We start from the raw sequence: 22,416 nt of genomic DNA on the forward strand, positions 1-22,416 counted from the left end.
CTGCTTATCAGTGTGGTGGTATTTTAAAGTTTAATTATGAAGCAACCGCTACTATTTGCAAAACAAAAGTCATTTCCAGGTTTTCATGTCATACAGAAATTACATAATCATGGACTTTGTCAAAAATGTCGTTCAAGTGAAGGGCAATTTGTCGGACTATTTTGTAGTGTGCTAGCAGAAATCGGCGAAATAAAAGTGTTTGCCCATTTATAGGCATTATACGAGACTCCTAAAAAACTTTTCATGCTACAATGAAAGAACTACATGAAATAGCATGATGGAGGCAAAAGGCGTAGCCCACCAGAAAGGGAACAAAAGAAGGACACGACCACACAAATTGCGGGATCACACCACACTCTTCACTCGGTTCCATAGAACATGTGCTGAGTACCCCGATAGCACCACTCGTTACAGTATGGGTCGTTTTGCGAAAAAAAATCATGCCAGGCACATGAACTCCAACTCTTTACCAGCCAGCTCATCACCAAAGCTGGCGATGCGCTATGCCTCAATGATAAGCCTGATCATATTTTTGACGCATTTTCCAAGAATTACCGTATTTCCAAAGAGGGTCTGTGTGTTCCAGATGTATATATAGTCTGTACTTTTCTCCAGTTTCTGGTGCCCTACGCCTTTTGCTCCCATCATGCCGTACCCACAAGCCCAACATACAACTTGGTCAACTTCATGAAAAAGCAGTTCTATATGTGATAGAAATCAGAGGCGTGATATGCATGATGTGTACCTAAATTTCAGCATCTATAGGTTGCACACATCCAATATACCAAATTACCTATGCATCTGTTGCAGTTCATCACTAGCGTAGTTTAAGAACCACGACGCATGTTTGTGCCACGAAGCTTAAATTGACAGCAAGTTGGTAGGGTATTATGGATGATGCAGTTTAGAAGCGTCAGGTAGTGACACCTATTGCAAAAAACCATTAATCAAGCAATCGATAATGTTATAGTATGTACCCTTCTGAGCTATGTCTTCAAGCGTCCCTAATGAGCTCTACGCATCAGCGTGATAAATTCAGCAAAAAAAATGCTGGTACAATAAGTGCAATGCATAGTAAACTCAAATGTTTCTCGATTAACTATCAGATCTTTTTAAAGTATTGAATGATCCTTTCATCCATAATTTTATTCGTTCTGAAAGGTTAGCAGTAGGGCTCCCCACTCTCATGGCCAAACCTAAAGCACTTTCCTTATGCATATTTAAAAGCGACCGATACTTGAGGTCAAGTTCAAGTAGAAGTATCTGAACCGATTACACCATGGTGGCTGGCCAGCCTGTGCATTTTGAGTCCCAACAAAGACATAATATGTTATAGTGAACCAAGAAATTCAGGAGGAAAGAAGACCAAAGGGGGCCTCCTTTCATTTTCATGTGCATTTATTTGTGAATAATTCATTTATTCATTTATTAGAGCAAAGCTATCCTTCCCTCCTTCGGCTTTCCCACTGCTGCTGCTGTCCGGCATACTGCATTGGGGAGGGGGGGGGTCGAGTCAAAGGACAGGCAACGCTTGAAATTCCTTTGGCGCCCACCGTTGGATGGATGGATGTTACGAGAGTCCCCTTTAGAACGGGCCGGTGGGCTGCGCCACAAAGCTGTTGCTCTTATACTGTGTAAAGTCCTACCTAGGTTAAAAACGAAAGAAAAAAACATGATTAATTCCAAAATTATTATTTTCTGACGCCCTATTGTGAACTATGCTTTTGTAGGTCTGAGTTTTTTGTCGTTTCCCTACTTCCACTAATCTCCAATCACGTCTCACTAATATCTATTGCGGAAATGATTACTTTCCTCCTGCTCTCGCTCAACCCAAAGCTTAAAGGAGGCCAGTGGTCAAGCAGTATATCATGACAGCTTTACATTAAACTGCCAGCCCGCAATAGATTATATCAGCCTTTCTGATTTTCCGCTCGACGTTCTTCCTTCCTGTGCTGCTCACTCTACAGGCTCCGTAGTTGCTGGTCAACTTCCTAGTTCTTATCCACCACTGTGAATCAATGCTTTTTCCTGCACAAACAAATACCTCAACACTCTCTCAGCCAAATGATTGTCTTCCATATTCCTCAGTCATTCTTCATAATCAATTTTACTGTGAGATTCCCTCACTTCAAAACTGTACAGTGCATTTCAATCTGTACAGCTTCATTTGTAGTCATCCCGTGAGCACCCAACGCAAAGCGCCCCACTGACATTTGGTTGCCATCAAGTCTCGATTGTACCCCTGATTTCAAACAACTACATTTCAAAAGGTAGGTCCTCGGACCATTACGCTTTTCCACATACTTCGGAACACTTCGTACCTACTACAGCCCCATAGCCCTGTGTTTCAATACGGCTGCATTTCTTTTCCCCTTACTTCTATTGTGGTTTGCTCTTTTTCCATATATCTAGTGCCTTCGTCTATCTATATACCAAGGTATTTACATTCTTTTATCCGAGCCATTTCCCGGCCCTGTATTGCCACTGGCTTTTCACTGTTTTCATTGAATACCATAAAACCCGACTTTCTAACGCTAAATTGCAAACCTAAATTCCAGCCTTCCTGTTCACAGATAACAGCCAGACGTTGCAAATCGCTTTACTTAGCTAGCAACACAATGCCGTCCGCATAAAATAAACCTGGAAGCTGCTGCTCTACTATTGTATCCACTTGATTGTATGAGACACTAAGCCTCCTGTCGCTTCCTTCTAGAGCCTTCTGTATCCTTACCATATCCTCACTGACCTCGTTCTTTTCGCTGCGCCAGCGGTGTCAGCCAACCAGAACACAGGAAACGGGTGCCTGCGGTCAGAATGGTTTCTCCCTCCCGATCCCTTTCACACCCAATCGCTCCTCGTCACGTGGTTTTTATCCACATGCCATTTTGTCAGAGTGCCGGACGGCGAGCGTGAGATCGCGGGAAGATCGCTAGATGTTCGTGAGGAGAAGCACACTTGGGGGGGCGTGGCTCACCATGGAGTTCGATACATCGATATGCCGGTGCACGGGAGTTCTATATACGCGAACAATAGCGCAATACTTTTGCAGGAGATTCGCAAGGGGATTTTTCAACTCTTCGATATAGGCAATAATTTGATATATGCGGGATAGACTGTCCTAGAAAAATGCAAAACAAAAGATATAGAGCAAAGGAGGGCGCAGAACACTGCACTGTGAGCCTAAACTTCTGCCACTTTCTTCTTAAGCTTCCCACAGCGTGCAGTGGATGCGCGAATATTATAAAAACATGAATCAGAGGAAATATAAAGGAAGGGGGTTCAAATGCGGCAACATATAGATCTGGACTAGAACTTTGCTTCAAAACCTGCTACCAGCATGGCGTTGATTCGTGAATATAAGAACGCGAAGCAGAAGTGATAGAGAGAAAGGATTCAAACAGGGCGCTGTTAATCTGTACTTCCCCTAAATTACTACCAAACTTGCTCCAATGTAGATGCGAACAGTCGAATACTAGAACAATGCGAAACATAATATACAAAAATAGGGAGACAAACACGGCGCGACGACTCTGGTCTTCCTTCAATTCTTTTTCTAAAAACCTGTTCCTGCGTTGCAGGGGAATCACGAGTACTAAAAAATCTATAACAGCACGGGCACTGTGAGTCTGGCCATCACCCACTTTCCTTTTGAACATGTTGGCCTCATTGATGCTAAACAATATGTACAGGGAACGAGGTCTAACGGGGCGCCAAGAGTCTTCACTTCCCATTTTCCTTTGAAACCTACTCGAGCATTACCGTGCATACGCACATTCAAGAAAAATGCAAAACAAAGGAGGTACAGTAAAAGAGAGTATAAAACGCTGCGCTATGAGCCTAAACTTCCGCCACTTTCCTTCCACACCTTCCTCCAGCGTGCCATGGATGTGCAAATAGTAGAAAAACACGAAATCGAGAAGATAAAGGGTAGAGGCTCCAAATTCGATAACGTAAGTCTGGACTGCCCTCACTTTCCTTCAAAACCTGCCAAGATATGTGAATAGAGGGAAAACACGAAGCAGTGGAGATAGAAGAAAGGGGAGTGAAGCACAGCACCATAAGTCTGTACTTCCAAGTAATTAATAACAAATTTGCTCTAATGTAGCTGTAAATGCAATGTGAAGCATACTAGAATGCCAAACAAAGGTTATACTGTACAAGGATACGGAGCCAAACACATCGATGTGAGTCTGGACTTCGCCTATTTTTATTCTAAAAACCTGCTCCAGCGTTGGAATGAATGCGGGAGCACTAGGAAAACCTAGAACAGTGCTGACACCGTGAGTTTGAACATCCGGCCACTTTCCTTCATAACCAGCCCTCGGCATTGCCCTGGATGCGCAAATACTAGAAAAATATTAAACAGAGTATATACACGAGAGGGGGCTCATTAGGGTGCTGGGAGCGTCGATTTCTCCATTTTGCTTCCAAACCTGCTCAAGCGTTTGCGTGCATGCGCGAATACTAGAAAAACGCAAAGGAGATACATTAAATTGCTTTGTTAGCCTAAACCTCCACCGCCTTTCTTCCAAACCTTTCTTCAGCGTGCTGTGGATGCGAAAATATTAGGAAAAAAAGAAGCAGTGAATATACGGGGAAGGGGGACCACGACGGTACCGGGAGTGTAGACGGCCCAGTTTTGTTCCAATCCTTCTAACTGCGTCCCGTGAATCTGCGTATAGTAGAAAAGCGTGAACCAGAAGACTTACAGGAAAGGGGCGTTGACGGTGGAACTGCCAGTGTAGGCTTCCCTCACTGTCGTTCCAAACCTTCCTAGAAAGTGCCTTGGATGCACGAATATTAGAAAAACACAGAGGAGATGCGGCGAAGGAAAGAAAATGACGGTGCCGCGACCCACTTGGAAACCTAACAGCATGCCGTCAATCTGCGAATATTAGAAGAAGGTGTACAAGAGAAGATGCAGGCAAGGGGCATTGATGGCGGTGCAGTGAGTCTATGCATAGTGCAGATGGTGCAAGATAATGCAGTGCCGAACCGACCCGCGACGAAGGTGAGCCAGGCGTCAAGCACTCCCCTTACCAGGGCCGCTCCCGAAGATGGCGCAATATCGGCCCCACCCGCGGCGGAGGTGAAGGAGGCGATAAAGGGACACTAAATTGAAAAATGATTTCTTCTGCATCAGTAAATTGCCGTTCCACAACACTAAAAATACCACTCTTACAACGATAGGACGTTTGGTAAGCCAGAAAGAGCGCAATAACGAAATAGGGGTGGCGACACCTACTTCATTTCCCGCACCTCGGGGCTATGACGTCTTCGATTTCGATGGTATCTTCTAGGGCCTCTTAATTAAATATAGCGGTACAGATTGACTACATTGTGTTCTAAAGGAGCCAAATATTAAGCATGGCAAGTTTCGGGAACCTTTACTCAGCCGACGCGGCACAAATGCAAAAACATACTTTGCGATCCCTGACGTCACGCTGACATACCTGCACTGGGGTTTCCGCGCGACATTATATACTGATACTTGTATCTTCATTTTCTCATCTAATAATCAAACATTCTTTTTGAAATAACTGCCTGCAGGGTTCTCAAACAATGCTCCATTAGTCTAAACTGATTTATTGTTTCGCTTTAGTGTCCCTTTAAACATTCCCGACTTTCGTTCCAAACCTTCCTCCAGCGTGCACTGGACACGTGAATATTAGAAAAGAAATTGGCCGACCATTGCGCTTCTTCGTTATGCATACAAAACACGCAGTACAAAGCGTACGCGGTTCTTCGTGTCGGATTCGGTAGCACACACTGCGATCGGCCGCTATCGAGTCGCCCCTCTGGTAACGCGCCATCGTATAGTGGTTCACAGTAGTGGAGAGGGGAGGGAGATTAGCAAACATTTATTCTTCCTTAAGAGCTGGCATGAGAAAATGGGCGGAGAACACAGGTATCCAGTAGAGGTCACGCACTCTTCACTGACAGACAGGCCTCAACGTGGCCGTACAAGTTTCGAGTGGGAAGTAGAAGTAACACGACTAAACGCTAGAATTGTCTTTCGAGTCACCGCAACGACACTGCGCCAGGTAACGGGACGTATAGGGCAAGAGTGGAGGTGGCAGGACAGCCAGGCGCAAGCACTGCCAGAGGTGACATATGACACCGAGGAACGCGCTCCGCAAACGGGGAAACGATAGACGCGGCAGAGAGCCATACAGCTACGCGACGCAGAGACGAAGGAGTGGATAACCGAGGATCAGGCGCGAAGCGGTAAGGCGCGCCCGCCACCGGCACCGCTGCAGTGCCGCGACAGTGGGAGAAGGGACGGCGAAGCCGGAGTGGAGGGTAGCAGCGAGAGTAACCCAAACGGCGCTACGCGAAGGAATGGGGCAAACGGATAGGTGTGAACACGTGATCCGGCTTTCGAGGACAATGGGCATAGAGTTTCCTACAATATACTGGTGCGAACTCTGGTGCTGCAGTCGTCTTGCCATGGGGATGAAGGGAAGGACGTTGATTTCTCGCATATACGTGCTTGTTGATTCAGAAGTTTTTGTGGCTTCGTATGTTACGCTATATAAATCTTACTGTGGTAAATTTCATAGCAATCTATACAATCGCAACAATAATTGAAAATGTTGAGCTTGTCGAAGTGGGCAAATCGAAACTCACGAAACGTCTTAAGGTTACTCATGCCTGCGATAATTTCGTAAGGGTGTTTCACATCGCTTATCGATACCTGCATCTGTGGCTTAATGGTTTCAATATCCGGCGTCTGTGATTGAGGTACTGTGTTCAAATCCTGCTGTCGGAGAATGTTAATGTTTATTTAATTACCAATTACACAGTACACTGCTGAAAATGGCGAGCTTACGAAGCCACAAAGCCGCTTGAAGCCAAAAGGACGAAATTAGGCAAATCCCTGTACCTCCCATAATTCCCACGCTGGTGCAACCACTGCCACTGCAGCTGACGTTGACACTAGCGCCAGAGTTCTCTCGAGTAATTTATATATGAAACCTATATTATATGACAAGGGGAGAGCCAGGCTCGTGCTGCGAACGACAGATTGCATCAGGAACGCAAGCAGCTGGAGAAGAGCGCTGACGATCACCTCGGTGACGACGAGGCATGAGGGTGACATGAAATGTGGGAACGGGAGCCAATGTGAGGCCTGTGCTCTAAAACATGAAACAGAACAGACCATCATACACGGAGGGCGGGACAATGGCGGTGCTGCGAGTCTAGACGTGCCCCGCCTTCACTCCAAACATATGTACAGTGGTCCATCAATCCACGAATACTAGGAAAGCGTGAAGCAGATGAGGTACATCCAAGGGGAGTCGAATGCGGCGCTGTGGGTGTGGAATGAGTAAGCTAATAATTTTGATGATTCGGCAGCGTTCCGCGAGGCAGGCCCTTGACTTCATTAAGTCTGCACTAATTTTGTGAGTGAATTTCAATTACGTTCACAAAAGACACATTGTGCGTAAGTCTGTTGAAACAAGAAGACAACAAACAAGTCGACAATGTAGTGACACGTGCAGCATGCCCTGAAGGACGTATCAATGCACTGAGCGCAGCAAGTAATGCTTGTTCTTATGCCATATATATTAGAGGTCTTGTTGTGACAACCCTATCATTGCGTTCATATGTTAGACGAATATTCATGGCTCCATAATTTACATTGCCACCTTATTGGGATGTTTTGCAACAGCTGCGCAATATTTGAAAACTGGCTTATCACCCCGATCCCGGAATGAAACTCCAAATTGACATTGAACAGCTCTGTATACATCGCTGTCGCACAAACTCGCCCAACTGTCAATTCTAATTAATTTCAATTTTGTCCCCCAAAGCAGGCCGTCATTGTTTCAAACCTCGAGATTTCAATGGGCAATTATTACTTGCATCCTTCACAAACTGCGTTGTGTGTCTTCTTATTTCGACTACTGCAGCCCTTTTTACTGCCCAAGAAGGAGGTGTAAGGTACATAAATTTAAAATACTTCATATAAATAAACCCAAGTAAAGCGTCACACATGGCAACAAGCTTTTTGGTAAAGAGAAATATAAAAATTAACTGCTGCATCAGAACAATGGTGCACCAAAGTTGAATTCAATGCACCATCATATGAAAAACTGCAGCACAAACAGTAGTCATAACAGAGAACTCATGTACATTAATGTAAAGGAAACCGTTATTCTACCCCTTAATGGTGCCGCATAGCACAGATGAAAAGTTGGCTGGCTGTGATGATCTAGCAGTAGTAATATAATAAACATTTTGCTTTAGGCATTGAAACAACCTGTCATGCTTAACGCTCTGGACAGGAACCAGCCAGATACGATGAAGTGAACAACGTCTATATACCCTAATTTGACGAACAGCAATGAAGTTTCCTTCTGCACCCATATTGTGCAGCAAATCAAACCTGCAGGCTACATCGGAAACAAAAGCAAATATCTTTAAGTAACATTTACCTTTCTGCATACGATTCAGTTACGACTGCGGTTCCAGCGCTGCAATATTGAAAGCACTCACACAAGGCAGCCTCATCTTCGTCGGAAGAGGCGTCTGGCTCCGCCTCTTGAGGAACTTGCCCTCCCTCTACAAAAGCAAAGATTCAATTCTGTCACCGGATTCTGACACATCGGAAACAAAAGCAAATATCTTTAAGTAACATTTACCTTTCTGCATGGCAAACCTACACACTACCACAATTCTAACGTGTTATAAAAAGCAAGACAGCTATACAATGCAATTCTTGTACGTTTGGACATCGTTAGTCACACGGGACGTGTAATGTGTCAGCGGGCTACCATACAAAAAAAGCACAAAGACAGTAAATAATGTTTTAAAGGCGTATTCCATATGTAGTTTAAAAATACAGTAGCCATATGGAAGCACTGCTAACGTTATCCTAAAAGTTGCCTACTAGACATCTTGACAGATTAGCTGCTAACTTTCATTAGATATTGCAAAAGATTCTCGCGGCAGCTTTTACAAAACCATGAGGTATGTTCGAAAGCCTAAAATTCAAGAGTGAAGCACGCAAGGAAATGATATATGTATTGTCGCGATAGAACTTCACGCAGTTTTCGCAGTTGCGAACCATAATTTTGTTAGAAATCGGGGTAGCATGTCGGTATTGAAGCACTGCCTAAATGTTCGACAAGTACATTTGATTGCATTAGCATCAGGAATGTCAAAGTGGAAAGAAGTGTGTGTGTGAAGTGTGGGAAACAAGTCGCATAGTAGCGGTGAAGAGCGCCTTAGAGGGATTGTGTGCGTGTGTGTGCACGCGCGCACCCAATGCCTGATTAGCTAGGTCCAGAAGTTCATAGTCCATATGATAGTGCAATTCATTTCATTTCATTTCATTTATTTTCACCTTAAAGGCCAGGAGGCATTACATAAGGGAGGGCTTTAATCCTTGTAACAATGTTAGAAGAAATGTACAGAACAGTAAAGAAACAACAATAAACCAATACAAGCCAGGAACAATTGTGAAAAAAAAAGGAACATTGTGTTAGAGTAAGGGTCGGTGGTATCGGAAATTAAGCAGTGTGGTTAGTTAACATTTCGCGGAACGTTTTACGGTCAGTGCATGACACGATATCTTCTGGGAGGTGGTTGCAATGAGTTATAGCGTCGGGAAAGAATGAAGTGTTCATGGCAGACGATCGGGTGTTAATGGTAATGGGTGTTAATGGGTGTTAATGGATGTTAATGGGTGTTAATGGGTGTTAATGGTAATGGGTGTTAATGCTGGTGGATTTAACAGGGAATGCCTTGAGTGTGGATGGTAATAAAAGGTGTGAAGCAAGCAGAGACGAGAGATGATCCGGCGGGAAGCAAGTGATGGTAGTTCAAGTGTACGCTTTGTGCGGTTATGCTGGTGTCACGAGAGTAATTGAAAGATATAAACCAAGCAGCGCGATTTTGTATTCACAGGTTAGATATGATGGGGAAGGGTACCAGATAGATGACGCATATTCTAACTGAGGACGTACGAATGTTTGATATGCTAGCTTTTTATTTCTGGTGATGTGGCTTTCAGGTTGCGTTTTAAATATCTCAGGGTGCGTGAACCATTAGAAAAGATGGTGTCAACATGAGTTGCCCATGATAGTGTCGATGTGATGTGAACGCGGAGATATTTTTAAGATGGGGCATAATTGATAGGAGCTGAATTTATTGGAAGGTGTGACTGGTTAAGCTGTGGTTGCGGGTGAATGACAGAGCTTTGCATTTAGTAAGGTTAAGCGGCATGTACCATTTCTCGCACCATACTGCGATGGAATCGAGATCCCGTTGTAGTGCGGCGATTTCATTCGAGCCTTTGATTGGGGAGTATAGGACACAGTCATCCGCGAAAAGACGTAATTTATCCTTAATGTTAGCAGGTAAGTCATTGATGTAGATGAGGAAAAGTAGAGGCGATAAACCAGCACCCTGCGGCACACCCGATGTTACGCTGCTAAGAGATGAATTATGGCTATTTGCAGAGGTAATCTATGTGCGCCCTTTTAAGAAGTGTTCAAGCCAGGTAAGCAAGCTATTTGGGGTCCCAATAGATGCGAGTTCTTGAAGCAGGTGATTGTGGGAAACGCGGTCGAATGCTTTTGAGTAATCCAAGAAAATTTCAGCGCTCAGTGCTGTGTTGAAGAAAACTGGTGCATTTTCAAAAATAAATTTTAATTAATCGAACGTTTCGTACCGCAAAGAACAGTCGCTTGCAAGCCACGGTCCCCTTGGTTCAACCCCTTTTTGAAGCGACTACGTAACAAAAAAAAAAAGCGGTTGTTTCGTCGCGCAAAAGCTTCATGCAGTGACGTTGCTTGGTCCGCATACTACCTCACTGAAAGTGACAACACAGCCGCCGCTAGTGCGAAACAGCATTTTTATTCTGTTACCCTTCCGTCCATCTTGCAAACTAATCCTCGTAAATTCTGGACCATAGTTAACGGTACTCCAAGTAAAATATTCCAATTAACATACCCAAATGATCAACCTGTTGCTCCTGAAGAATGCTGTAATGTATTTAATGATGTGTCTTCTTCACATGTTACCACAATGCCACGGGGATTACCGCTTGTATCCAATTCTGGTTTTTCGCCCATGGATCCAGTCTCTATTGACTGGGTTGGTGTTAGCTGCCTAATAAACAATCAAAAAACGTCCTCCTCTGCCGGCCCAGACTGCCTGAACTCAAAACTTTTGAAGTGTACTAATGTATTTTCTGCTGCTATTTCATCGCACATTTTCACTCAGTCATTACAGCAGTCTGTTCTTCCACACGACTGGTGCGGGGGAAAGGTGGGAAAGGATTCCAGTTCATAAATAAGGTAACACACACTTACCCAGGAAATACAGGCCTATCTCACTAACAAGCATTTCATGTAAAATTCTTGAGCATATAATATATTCACATTTGGCTGAGTTTTTAGAATCAAACTCCTTTTTCAACCCCTGTCTACATGGTTTCCGTAAGTTCTTTTCCTGTGAAACACAGCTCTTAACATTTACTAATGATCTCTTTGTAACTTTTGATCTAGGTACCGACATTGACTGCGTATTTCTGGATTTTGCCAAGGCCTTTGACTCTGTGACCCATGATTTACTTCTGCTTAAGCAGTCTCAACTTAACTTCGACGCCAATGTACTCGAGTGGATCAAAAACTTTCTAACAGGACGCAGTTTCTAAACACTAATAACTGTAATTCTCGGTTTTCTAAAGTACCAGCAGGTGTTCCTCAAGGGTCAGTCCTTGGTCCACTTCTCTTTCTAATATATATTAACGATCTTCCGAACTGCGTTCTTTCCTCTTCCATAAAGCTTTTCGCGGATGACTGTGTTCTTTACCGTTAAATTACTAATCCTTCAGATTCCCAAGAGCTGCATGACGACCTCAACCGCGTAATTGAGTGGTGTTCTAATTGGTGCATACAAGTAAATTCAAATAAATGCAAGGCCATGCGTATATCTCGTAACACTGCCACGCACACCTACTTTATTAATGGTGCACCTGTGACGTCAGTTAGCTCTTACAAGTATCTCGGCCTTCACATATCAAATAACCTTTCTTGGCACTCGCATATTGACTATGTTACTAAAAACGCTAATAGCATGCTTGGTTACTTACGCCGTAATTTTAGCTCTGCCCCTTCTTCCCTGAAGCTAACTCTTTATAAAACTTTAGTTCGCTCCAAATTGGAGTATGCTTCAGCCATTTGGGATCCGACTCAGTCTTCATTAGTTTCTACTCTTGAAAGTATTCAACACCGCAGTGCACGCTTTATATTATCTAATTATTGTCGCTATGCAAGTATTTCTTCAATGAAACGAACTCTTAGCTTACCTGATCTTTCGTCAGGCCGCAAATCTTCCCGTCTCTCCCTTTTTCACAAAGTTTTTCACTTGAACTCCCTTTTAAAAGAGACCCTCCTTGCCCCTCCGTCTTATATTTCTGCCCGCACTGATCACAGCCTTAAAATCGGGGTGCCATTGTGCCGTACTTACCGGTACAGTGACTCATTCATCCCCAGGACAAGCACGGACTGGAATCGCCTTCCCGCCTTAATCGCACTCATCACCGTCCCTACTAACTTCAAAATCGCCGTTCAGAATGCCTTTTGTTATTATTTTTGGTTAATTTTTTGTTAATACTTGTTTGTATTTTGTACTGCATTCCTTCTTGTTTTGACTCCACTCCTTATTGTAACACCTTCGGGCCTTGAAAGTACGTGAAATAAATAAATAAATAAATAAAATGCCATCAATCTACAAATGAAGGTCTTTGAAATGTAGAATTTCATGGGTGAACTCGGCGAGTTCGGTCTCGCATGAAAATAGTTTTCTGAAGCCGTGCTGGTGAGGGTAAAATAAGTTGATAGATTCCAGGTAAGACATTAGGTTGGATGAGATTATATGTTCTAGAAGTTGAGAAGAAATGCTGGTCAGAGAAATTGGGCGATAATTTATAGCACGGGAGCGGTCGCCACTCTTGAAGATTGGTACGACATGGGCCTTCTACCAGTCGTCGGGCAAGCTTTCAGTCTTTAAGGATTGCGTAAATATTGGATGTAGTACCTGGCTAGAAATGTTACTGGTGTTAACTAGTATTTTGGCGTTGATTCCATCACGCCCGGCTGAGGTGGTTAGTTTGAGTAAAATATGCCATCAGGGTTGATCATGATGTCGTTGGCAATGGAGAAAACTGAGGTAGTCTCAGAATTAATGAGATTACCATCCGGATCTGTTAGATCAATCTGTCTAGATTGTGTCTTTACTGAAAGTAAGCGCCAGAATTTATTGGGGTTTGATCGTAGAATCGTCAGAAGGTCATGATTAAAGAAGTTATCTTTGGCTATCGTCAGCTCTTGAATATATTGGTTAGCGCGCACTTCATATTTTTCCCTTGTTTCTGAGTCATTTGTAAGTTTGGCTTTTCGGTAAACCCTTTCCTTTTTAGCAAGGAAACCTTTCAGTCGTTAATAAACCATTCTTGTTAGAGTCAGATTTCACGAGAACTGTTGGTATGTATCTAGCTTCCAGGTTGAGCAATACATTCTTATGAAGTTCCCAGTTGCTATCAACAGTTCTTGATAAGTAAGTCTGCTGAAAATCATTTTAAAAATTTTGGAGTTCGTTATTTATGGCGTCAAAGTCCGCCCTTTCGTAATCTATTATTATTTTTGTTGTGGGTGACTTTCTTAAGTGCTATTAATTGTCATGCAGATATGGATGAGGTTGTGATCGCTAAGACCGGGTAGTGTGGTAACGCTCCTTACGCTATCGGGGCAAGATGTGAGCATAAGGTCAAGGGTGTTATCTCCTCTTGTAGGATGTGATATCACCTGATTCAGGTTGAAGTCAAGCATAAGATAAATAAATTGGTTAGCTTCGGATAACGGTGACCTGTTGGTTACAGAAAGCAGAGGCCAGTTAATGTTAGGGTAATTGAAATCGCCAAAGAGGTGAATAGGTGCGTTAGAGAATGTGTCAGTGATGTCGGTTAGTGCTTTACGGATTGAATCACAGAATGACGGATGGCTGTCCGGCGGCCTGTAGCACACGCCAAAAATTGTCTTTCCATCACCGCTGTAAGCGCAAGTCCACAATTGTTCGAGATTATCATCCCGGCTGATCAGGGAAGATGAGAAGGTGTTTCTGATAGCTAATAGAACAACCCCTCCTCTCCGGTTGCTCTGATCATGGCGATGCAGAACATAGCCGGAATTAGGAGGGAAAATTTCAGCTATCTCTTACGTCTCTGTTTAGCCAAGTTTCAGTTAGTACTATGATGTCGGCATCAATGTCGTGAGTGAAGCTGCGAAGTTGTTCTCGTTTGGGTAGCAAACTGCGCATGTTAGTGAAGGCTATGTTAAGGAGAGGTAAAGATGAGGTACAATTGCGGGATGAGGTTGAAGTGATAGGCTTCGTTGTCCGTCATTGCACGTTTTCGTGTCTTCCTATTTGGGATGTGCTGTTTCCATGCGCCTTTATGAATGGACTCGTAGTCTCAATCACTGTCAGAACTAGGGTCGTAGTGATAGCGCTTATTGTTGACGAGCAACTTGCCTACGTGCAGTTTAAACGCACATTTTTGTGGTCGTATGAAACCTAACCATTAAGAACGTGCGATGGGAGTAGCAGGAGCGAAATCTTTACGTATAGCGAAGTTTGTTGCCTTTAGTTTCCGCCCACAGGCCAGAATGTATTCCTTTGACTTGAAATGAGTCAACTTGATAATTATCGGGCGCTTTCTTTCAGGACGGTATTTGCCTATGCGATGGGCACATTCAATAGCGCTTGGCTCTAGATGCATTTCCAGCTTGCTAGCGCAGAAATTTTTATTTTTTTCGCAGACTCTTTTTATGTTTCATTTTCGTTGTCTTCCAGTCCGAGGAAAAGCAAGTTATTACGGCGCATGCTGTTGTTTGTGTTAGTGCTCTCGGCTTTTAGCAGCGCTATCTCTTTGATGACATCATTATGTCGAGTCGCAATTACTTCGTCCTGATGGTCGTTTTCTAGCACAGAAATACGCTTTGTCAGAGCAGCAATTGTGTTGTCTTTGAGAACGTTGGTTTCTCTGAGCTCATTTATATTTGTACCTATTTCTGAAATTATTTCTTTTAGTTCTTTGATCGTCTGTGAAAGGGAAGAAACTGTGTCTCTGTCGGGGCCTGGGTTAAGTTCAACATCTCCGGAGAGCAAGAGGATTAGATCGGACCGAAACAAAGGCAACAGCTTCATTGTACAGACGCACAATTCTACACCATTTCAAGTCGCAGGGGCACGACACCGCGAAGACAACAATTGTCGCTACGAAATTCCTTAGTATTTTGTAAGTGATTAACCTGGAAGGTTAGGAAAGCGATGAGCATCCTGCGTGCAACGGTGTCGTGCCCCAGCTGATAAGCTTTGCCACGCCGCTTCAATGAGGCTTGGCTTGACCATGTAACTGGTGACGTCGCCTTCGTAGGGTGTTGCCAGGTGAAGCAAGCTTCTGCTGCTAAAACTGGACTTGTCTTCACGGCTTCGGTGACGAGACGTGGGCGGGTAGCCCAGGGTTGTGGTGGCTTCAGGGAAGGCGATCCGGTTTGCAGAAGGGGTTCCGGGGTACGGCACGTACCAGCACGAAACCAGTACGGCAGCATTTGGAAGGTTAGGAAAGCGATGAGCATCCTGCGTGCAGCGGTGTCGTTCCCCAGCTGATCAGCTTTGCCACGCCGAATAAATACGGCTTGGCTTGACCATGTGACTGGTGACGTCGCCTTCGTAGGGTGTTGCCAGGTGAAGGAAGCTTCTGCCGCTAAAACTGGACTCGTCTTCATGGCTTCGGTGACGAGAGGCGGGCTGGTAGCCCAGGGTTGTGGTGGCTTCAGGGAAGGCGATCCTGTTTGCTGAAGGGGTTCCGGGGTACGGCACGTACCAGCACGAAACCAGTACGGCAGCATCTGGAAGGTTAGGAAAGCGATGAGCATCCTGCGTGCAACGGTGTCGTGCCCCAGCTGATAAGCTTTGCCACGCCGCTTCAATGCGGCTTGGCTTGACCATGTGACTGGTGACGTCGCCTTCGTAGGGTGTTGCCAGGTGAAAGAAGCTTCTGCCGCTAAAACTGGACTCGTCTTCATGGCTTCGGTGACGAGAGGCGGGCGGGTAGCCCAGGGTTGTGGTGGCTTCAGGGAAGACGATCCTGTTTGCTGAAGGGGTTCCAGGGTACGGCACGTACCAGCACAAAACCAGTACGGCAGCATCTGGACGGTTAGGAAAGCGATGAGCATCCTGCGTGCAACGGTGTCGTGTCCTTTTTGATAAATAACCTTGTGAGCTAAGTAAAACTCCCGATTTGTAGATAACATCAACATCACACTCTTGCAAAAAAATGGGACCTGTGAAGGAGGCAGTGATATCCGTGTTTTGCGTGCAAAACCGACCAAGATGCATGGTGGTAAATATTACGTTGAAATCTGGCAAATAAAGTACGGTTGCAAATCCTTAAATGTTCATTGAAATGCTAGAGCTTGCTGCATCGTAGAGGAATAATTTAGCTCTGCAGGTTTGAATGACCTCCTCAGGTGCAACACAGCACGGTATTGTCCCTATTCATTCTTTAGTAGCAGAAGAGAACCTAAACCAAGACGAAAGGCATCTATGTTCTATAATGTGTTTACCGGCTCTAGCCCCTTCTAAACACCTCTTTCGTTAGAACAGTGAGCGCTCGGCTACATTATCACCGATAGCTGTTGAAAGGCACTGTGGAAAGTACTCCTCCCACTTGTTTGTGCAGGTTTTTAGCTCAGACATCTGATCACGAGATGGCATGCCTGCATGATAAGCAGCTATGTGCATATTTTGCCCGCTAGTGCGAAGTTTTGTGTGATGCAAATGCAGAAGAGGATTCTCCTTATGGATTTGGCATTCCGCAATATATTTAAATGGACAAACTGGATTGTTAACGCACACATCTGCTGGAGCTATAGACATGCTTTTTAAAGGAGAGAGCAGGCACAGCACGGAAACAGAACATGCAGTAAGGGGGCGCGTGCACGGCACGTTCCTTCTAATGTTGAAAACTTGGTCATGGTGGTATGGAATCTTCGAAAACGAAACTATCAAACACGTTTCTTGCGTGCCTCTTTACCCTGTACTAAGTATTTTGCCCTTCACTAGCTCTGTTTCACGAAATGCTCTACCAGACTGCCTGCGTCACCTCTTTCATGCGTTTTCCTTTCACAAAAAAAAGGAGTCCATCGGCGTTCTTTTATTCTCACTCACAGTGTAATAGGCTAGCTGGCCGAATGGCGGCATGGAGCGGCAGTGTCCCAACGCTGGTGCATGTTTTAGTCACTCTCCGACAGATGGCATGAAGATGTCACAGGCTTACGTTTGCTGTGTTAGCGCCGCCCGCTCCTATCTCAACACGGCTCGGCGTTTCTTTTTCTGGAGTCAGGCGTGCACAAGCGATTGTGATGGGCAGGAAACATTTTGTTCCCCGCTCTAGAACGGGTTACAAAGGCTGTACAGAGAAATTGACCTTTGGTGTCGAGCTATCCCAAGAAAGGATCGAGTCCTTCTGCCGAATGATCACGTCGGAGAAAAGCACTTGGAGCCTCATCTTGTGTCCAAGACCTGGACAGCGCACTACAAAAGGCACGCCTTGGTGAGTGTTCCGCAAGAGGCATCACTGGCGACGATGGTGCTCCCACAAGATTTCCCGACTGCCCGGCTTACCTATCGAAAACGGTGAAAACAAGGAAGCGCCTGGCGGTAACACAACCGCGGTCGCAGTCGAACAGACGATGCGCTGCATCAAAAGATCATAACGAGTGAGAAGCCTCTTGTAGCAATGACAGTGGTGGAATGAACGGAAGCTCTTTTGAAGCGTTGCCGAGTGCACCGGAGCACGACATGGATGCGTTTGAACAGCAAACGTCATAAAATACATCAGTCTGCTGGGTCTAGCTTCTCCCTAAAATCTGCATACGCTCGCATTCGCAAGCTTGTTTGGTGATTTACCACGATTTTTCCTTCCGTCAAACTCATGGGGATACCACCTGCTCGGCTTTGGAAAAGTAAAAAGAGTTGTCTTCTCCCAGCTGGAGAGCATCAAAAAATCTCACAGCCGTTTACTGTCAGATGCATGCCTATCGCCAATGAGCCCCGCATCTTCCTTGGTAACCACTAAAATTGTTGAAATTCATGAAGATATCCTGGCAAACAACCGTGATGCGCAGGTAAGTTTCAAAGGCAGATGTGCGGTATGAAAGTACTTTTAACAACTATGGATGACGTTAACGCTATCCTTGAGCAGGTGATAAGACGAAACTGTGCAATGGTGGACCGAGCACTCTGGAGTATCGACACGTTGAAAAAAAAAGTGGGCATATCTCGACAACAACCAGAGATGGCGGCACAAGAGATGCTCTATTGTTCTTGACCCTAGTGGCTCGAACTTACTACAGTGAAAGCTCGTTAATTCGAACTTCAATAATTCGAATTTATGGATAATTCGAACTGTACGATTTGGTCCGGCCGAGCTCCACAAAAGTCTATGTATAAAAAAGTCCGTTAATTCGAACGCGAGAAGGTTCCATCACGGATAATTCGAACTACGCTCGCCTGGCACACGGCCAGAGAAACGCGCCTACTGCCTACACACAAGGCTGTATTGCCTCCGAAACGGAAAGAACGGCGAGAGAAGGCAAAATCGGAAAAAAATCTAACCGATCGCGGGGTCAGCCAGAAGGCAGCGGCGGCTGCCGCCTCTCCGTTTTACGTAACCTCCGAGACTTCTTGCCCGTTGCGAATCTCGGAGGCTTCGCAAATCTTGTACAGCTGCTAATGTTGTGCGGAGATGGCATGGCAAGCTCCAAAACACAGCGAATCAAGTACGTCGCAGCCGCACTTGCAATCAAGAACAAACGAATCAGGGCCTTCGCCACCTTCACATGTTCAGCGTCTTTGTCTCAGCAGTCTTCATCGGTTGTACACCTCTGTTTTCAGCTTAGGGGGTATCTGCCGTCGCGATTCATTGTGGTGGTGTTAAGCCTCGGCTAACGTTCGTTTCGGTGGACATCAGTGGCGTGGCACAGTCGGACCCAGAGCTTCGACTTGAAGACCATCACTTTCTGACACGCCAAATTTCTGACATGCCCTACTGCTTCCAAATCGCAGTGTACTGTTGCCCTCCTTCACTTTCGTTAGTTCTAAATTTCGTTAATTCGAACTGAAGCGGCTTCCCCTTGCGGTTCCAATTAACGAGCTTTTACTGTAGTATGTCACAAATGTTCTGGCCTTTCAAGCGTCCTGCGAATGCACCAAAAAAAAAACAGATGAAAGAATGTGCAGGCAGGTACGCGTCAGTTGACTTCATACCAGAGCAAGGACAAAGTTGCAGCACTGCGTCGGTCAAATTATGCTCTGAAAAGGTCCAAAAATCGTCTGCTGAAGAGCTTTAAAAAAAGTCGGTGGAGCTTGCAGAAGGTCATATCCACACGCAAAAAATGTCAAAAAAAGAACTGAGTGAGAAATTACACCAATAGATCTCCCTAGTGCTCGGCTGACTGCGGTAAAGGAGTATGTAGCAGCGGCGAGGTTGACGAACAAAACAAGCAGCAGTAAGCGGAGGATTGGCTTCTGATGTGCTTGCTGTTGCACATACGTAGCCGATCTGCATACTCGTTCCTGCGAGGTAATGAGGTGCTCCCACTTCCTTGCGTTACGACAGTGTGCAAGTACCTGTGCATCATAAGAGTCAGGTGTGGCTTTTACAAGAGGTTTTTCACAGCCCTTGAGAAGAAGATGCCCACTAAAGACAATTTTAAACGCCATGGAATGCTTGTTTTCAACGATATGCGCATTCGAAAGGAAATTCGAGTTCGTTCGAAGACGATGACATACAGTGGCTTCACTGATTATGGAGATTCTTCAGCGGCCCGCGACGACCTTGCTGACCACGGGCTTGTATTTCCCTTTGGGTCATTTGGCAACAACATTTGGCAACTCTCAGCCTATAGCAGTGTTTGCAATACTTTTGCCTGAATACGCGGAAGTCTTAGACGGCATGGTCGCCTGTGCTGGCGCAAATGTGAACCGTGCAATTAAGAAGGAGTTCGGTGTCACTGGAGCATTGCAACAGTCCCGGAACTACTTCAGTCATCCCATTGATGAGAAACGCAATGTATATATGTTTTCTGAGGCACCCCATCTGATGAAATGCGTTCGAAACCGTTTACTTTCACAGAAAATGTTGTGCGTAAATGGCGATTGTGTTCGCTGGGTACATTTTGGCAGGCTGTTTATGGGGGACTCTAAACAGCTGGAAAATTTGCATGTTTGCCTCAAAATAGCTCTGTTCCACATCAACCCTTCAACGACCGAAAAATTCGGTTGAAGCTGGCCACTCAGTTGTTCAGCCGGAGTATAGCGAAAGGCTTGCAGTTCTACTCGAAGTGAGGCACAAAAGGGCTCGAAAATGTCAAGGGAACAGCAGAATTCACCCGACGGTTTAACAATTTTTTTGATGCTCTCACCCGAAACCATCCAAAGGAAAGCATCACTGTTGGCAGCAGAGATTTGAGGGTCCTGGCCTCGTAGTTGCATTGCTCAAATAAAATGGAAAAAGGAAAAACCTCAAGAGCAAGTTGCCTATCCGAGCAAACCGCTGAGGGCCTTCGTGTGACTATTTTGTCCACACTGGAACTATAAAGATACCTGCTAAAGGAGTGCGGTTTCAAATGTGTTTTAACAGGAAAACTTAACCAAGGCATGTTGGTACGCTTCTTTGGGATTATCAGACAGGCTGGTGGCCAAAATGACCACACATCTGTGCCCGCATTTCTGCAGCTTTACAACATGGTATCAGTTTACAGTTTTATTAAATCCCCTAAATTCGGAAACTGACGTTGAAAATGGATCGCGGCAAGGTGCACCTGTACTTACACTCAAAAATTTTTATATGTGCTTTTGAGGACAGTGTCAAGTCAAAAGAACAACTGAAGAAACTCAAAGAGAAGCTAAACGGCCTAGTTGCTGCTGAAGAGGAAGAAGACCACGTGTTCGATAACTTGCATGAAGCACCGGAGCTGCAGATTGCATAATTTATTATTCAGCTGGTTTTATATGCCGCAAGTACTTGAAAAGCACAACATGTGCAAAATGCCGTGAAGGATTATTGGAACAAAGAGCACTTCGTCATCAGCCAGAAAGCAGCCTTGTTCTGTGTAAAACCTGGGGAGGCCTTTTGCACCCAAAGCGATGTCTTTTTCTGTTGCTTCATGCAAAGGAGATGGAATTCCACAAGCATGCGGCTCTCAGAAATGCCGATGAATTAACATTGGACCACATGCTTGATAAGTACAAGTTTCAGTTCTCCTGTGCCAATCACAAAAAGAAGTTATTGCTGGCGTGCTACACACATATGTAGCCATGTGAATGAGGCAGTTCTGCAAACACAAATCTGAGGCAAAAAATAAGTCGCAGGAGCTGCAAAAGCTGTTGAAGCTTCAGTAAGTGAAAACTCTACGTTTAATTTGCTCAAATAAATGATGGGCGCCATGAAGTTCCTCGTGTGTGCGCAATGTGTGCCAGTGTCCACTTGGTTTATGGAACGTAAACGCTTCTACGAATATTTCGTTTATGGCATGCTCTCCGTATTTGTCAAATAAATGTCAATCTTCACAAAACTTTACTGCTTTTGCGTCCCTGGCTTTTAAATGACAGTCGTCCATATGATTGACAAATTGGCAAATGCCGACAAGCAGAGGCTAGTCCGTCCTGTACACTAACATCACAACCACCTCTACCAGAACCCTTAACTTCGGTTATTAAAAAATGCGGCCTTCGAATAGCCACACTGGAAACCTGTTTTGCAGCGCATTACAATTTAACTGCGAGCTTATCGAGGTTACCGTACACGTAAAACTAGTTTTCGCGGGGAGATTTTGGCATCTCATCATGGTAAGTTCTGTTGGTGAGGTAGGTATTGTAGCCGACTACCGTTGCGCTGGCCTCATTGTGCGATGCGCCTATACCGGCATGGAAGAGAGCGTGCACTACATGGCTATCGGAGCACGCTTAGTCTCGTTAAAAGTATGCTTCGTTCAATCCAAACAAGTTTCCGTGTCAAGCTGGAATAACATACGAATAACGTTTTATGACGCTTTTCACATCCGTAATAACTCTCGCCCTGCTTTTCTGCTTTAAAACCAAGACCCTTGTGTCTGTGGCGCCATCTGCCGAGCGCTACGCAATACAAGCACAACCTATTTTTCCGCCTGGACGGCCTTCGTTCAGCCACCTATCCTATTCTTACGGTGTTCTCACTGAACGTGTATGCAGGCTAAGATCAAATGTTCAGAACGCATATCCTTGTGCACAATGAAGAAATATCATTTCAAGGTCTCATTAAAAAGGTTATAAATACGTGGCCGGAAAAATGTTCGAAAT

The 22,416-nt window shown here is 44.9% G+C and overlaps 1 protein-coding gene across 5 annotated transcripts in view; it reads right to left on the reverse strand.

The window, feature by feature from the left end:
- LOC139061314 (uncharacterized) overlaps positions 1–22,416 on the reverse strand; it is a 101,662-nt gene that overhangs the window by 4,119 nt on the left and 75,127 nt on the right. For 3 of the 5 annotated variants that reach the window (XM_070541149.1, XM_070541151.1, XM_070541150.1), the window contains one exon: positions 8,503–8,568. The exons of 1 other annotated variant lie outside the window; for it this stretch is intronic. In XM_070541149.1, the coding sequence (XP_070397250.1) occupies positions 8,503–8,568 (66 nt within the window). Of the gene's footprint in view, positions 1–1,585; positions 1,647–8,441; positions 8,569–22,416 lie in introns of those variants that run through there. One more of the 5 variants, XM_070541153.1, reaches the window with a different exon arrangement.

The sequence above is a fragment of the Dermacentor albipictus genome, chromosome 6 (assembly GCF_038994185.2).
Source record: "Dermacentor albipictus isolate Rhodes 1998 colony chromosome 6, USDA_Dalb.pri_finalv2, whole genome shotgun sequence".
Taxonomy (NCBI): domain Eukaryota; kingdom Metazoa; phylum Arthropoda; class Arachnida; order Ixodida; family Ixodidae; genus Dermacentor; species Dermacentor albipictus.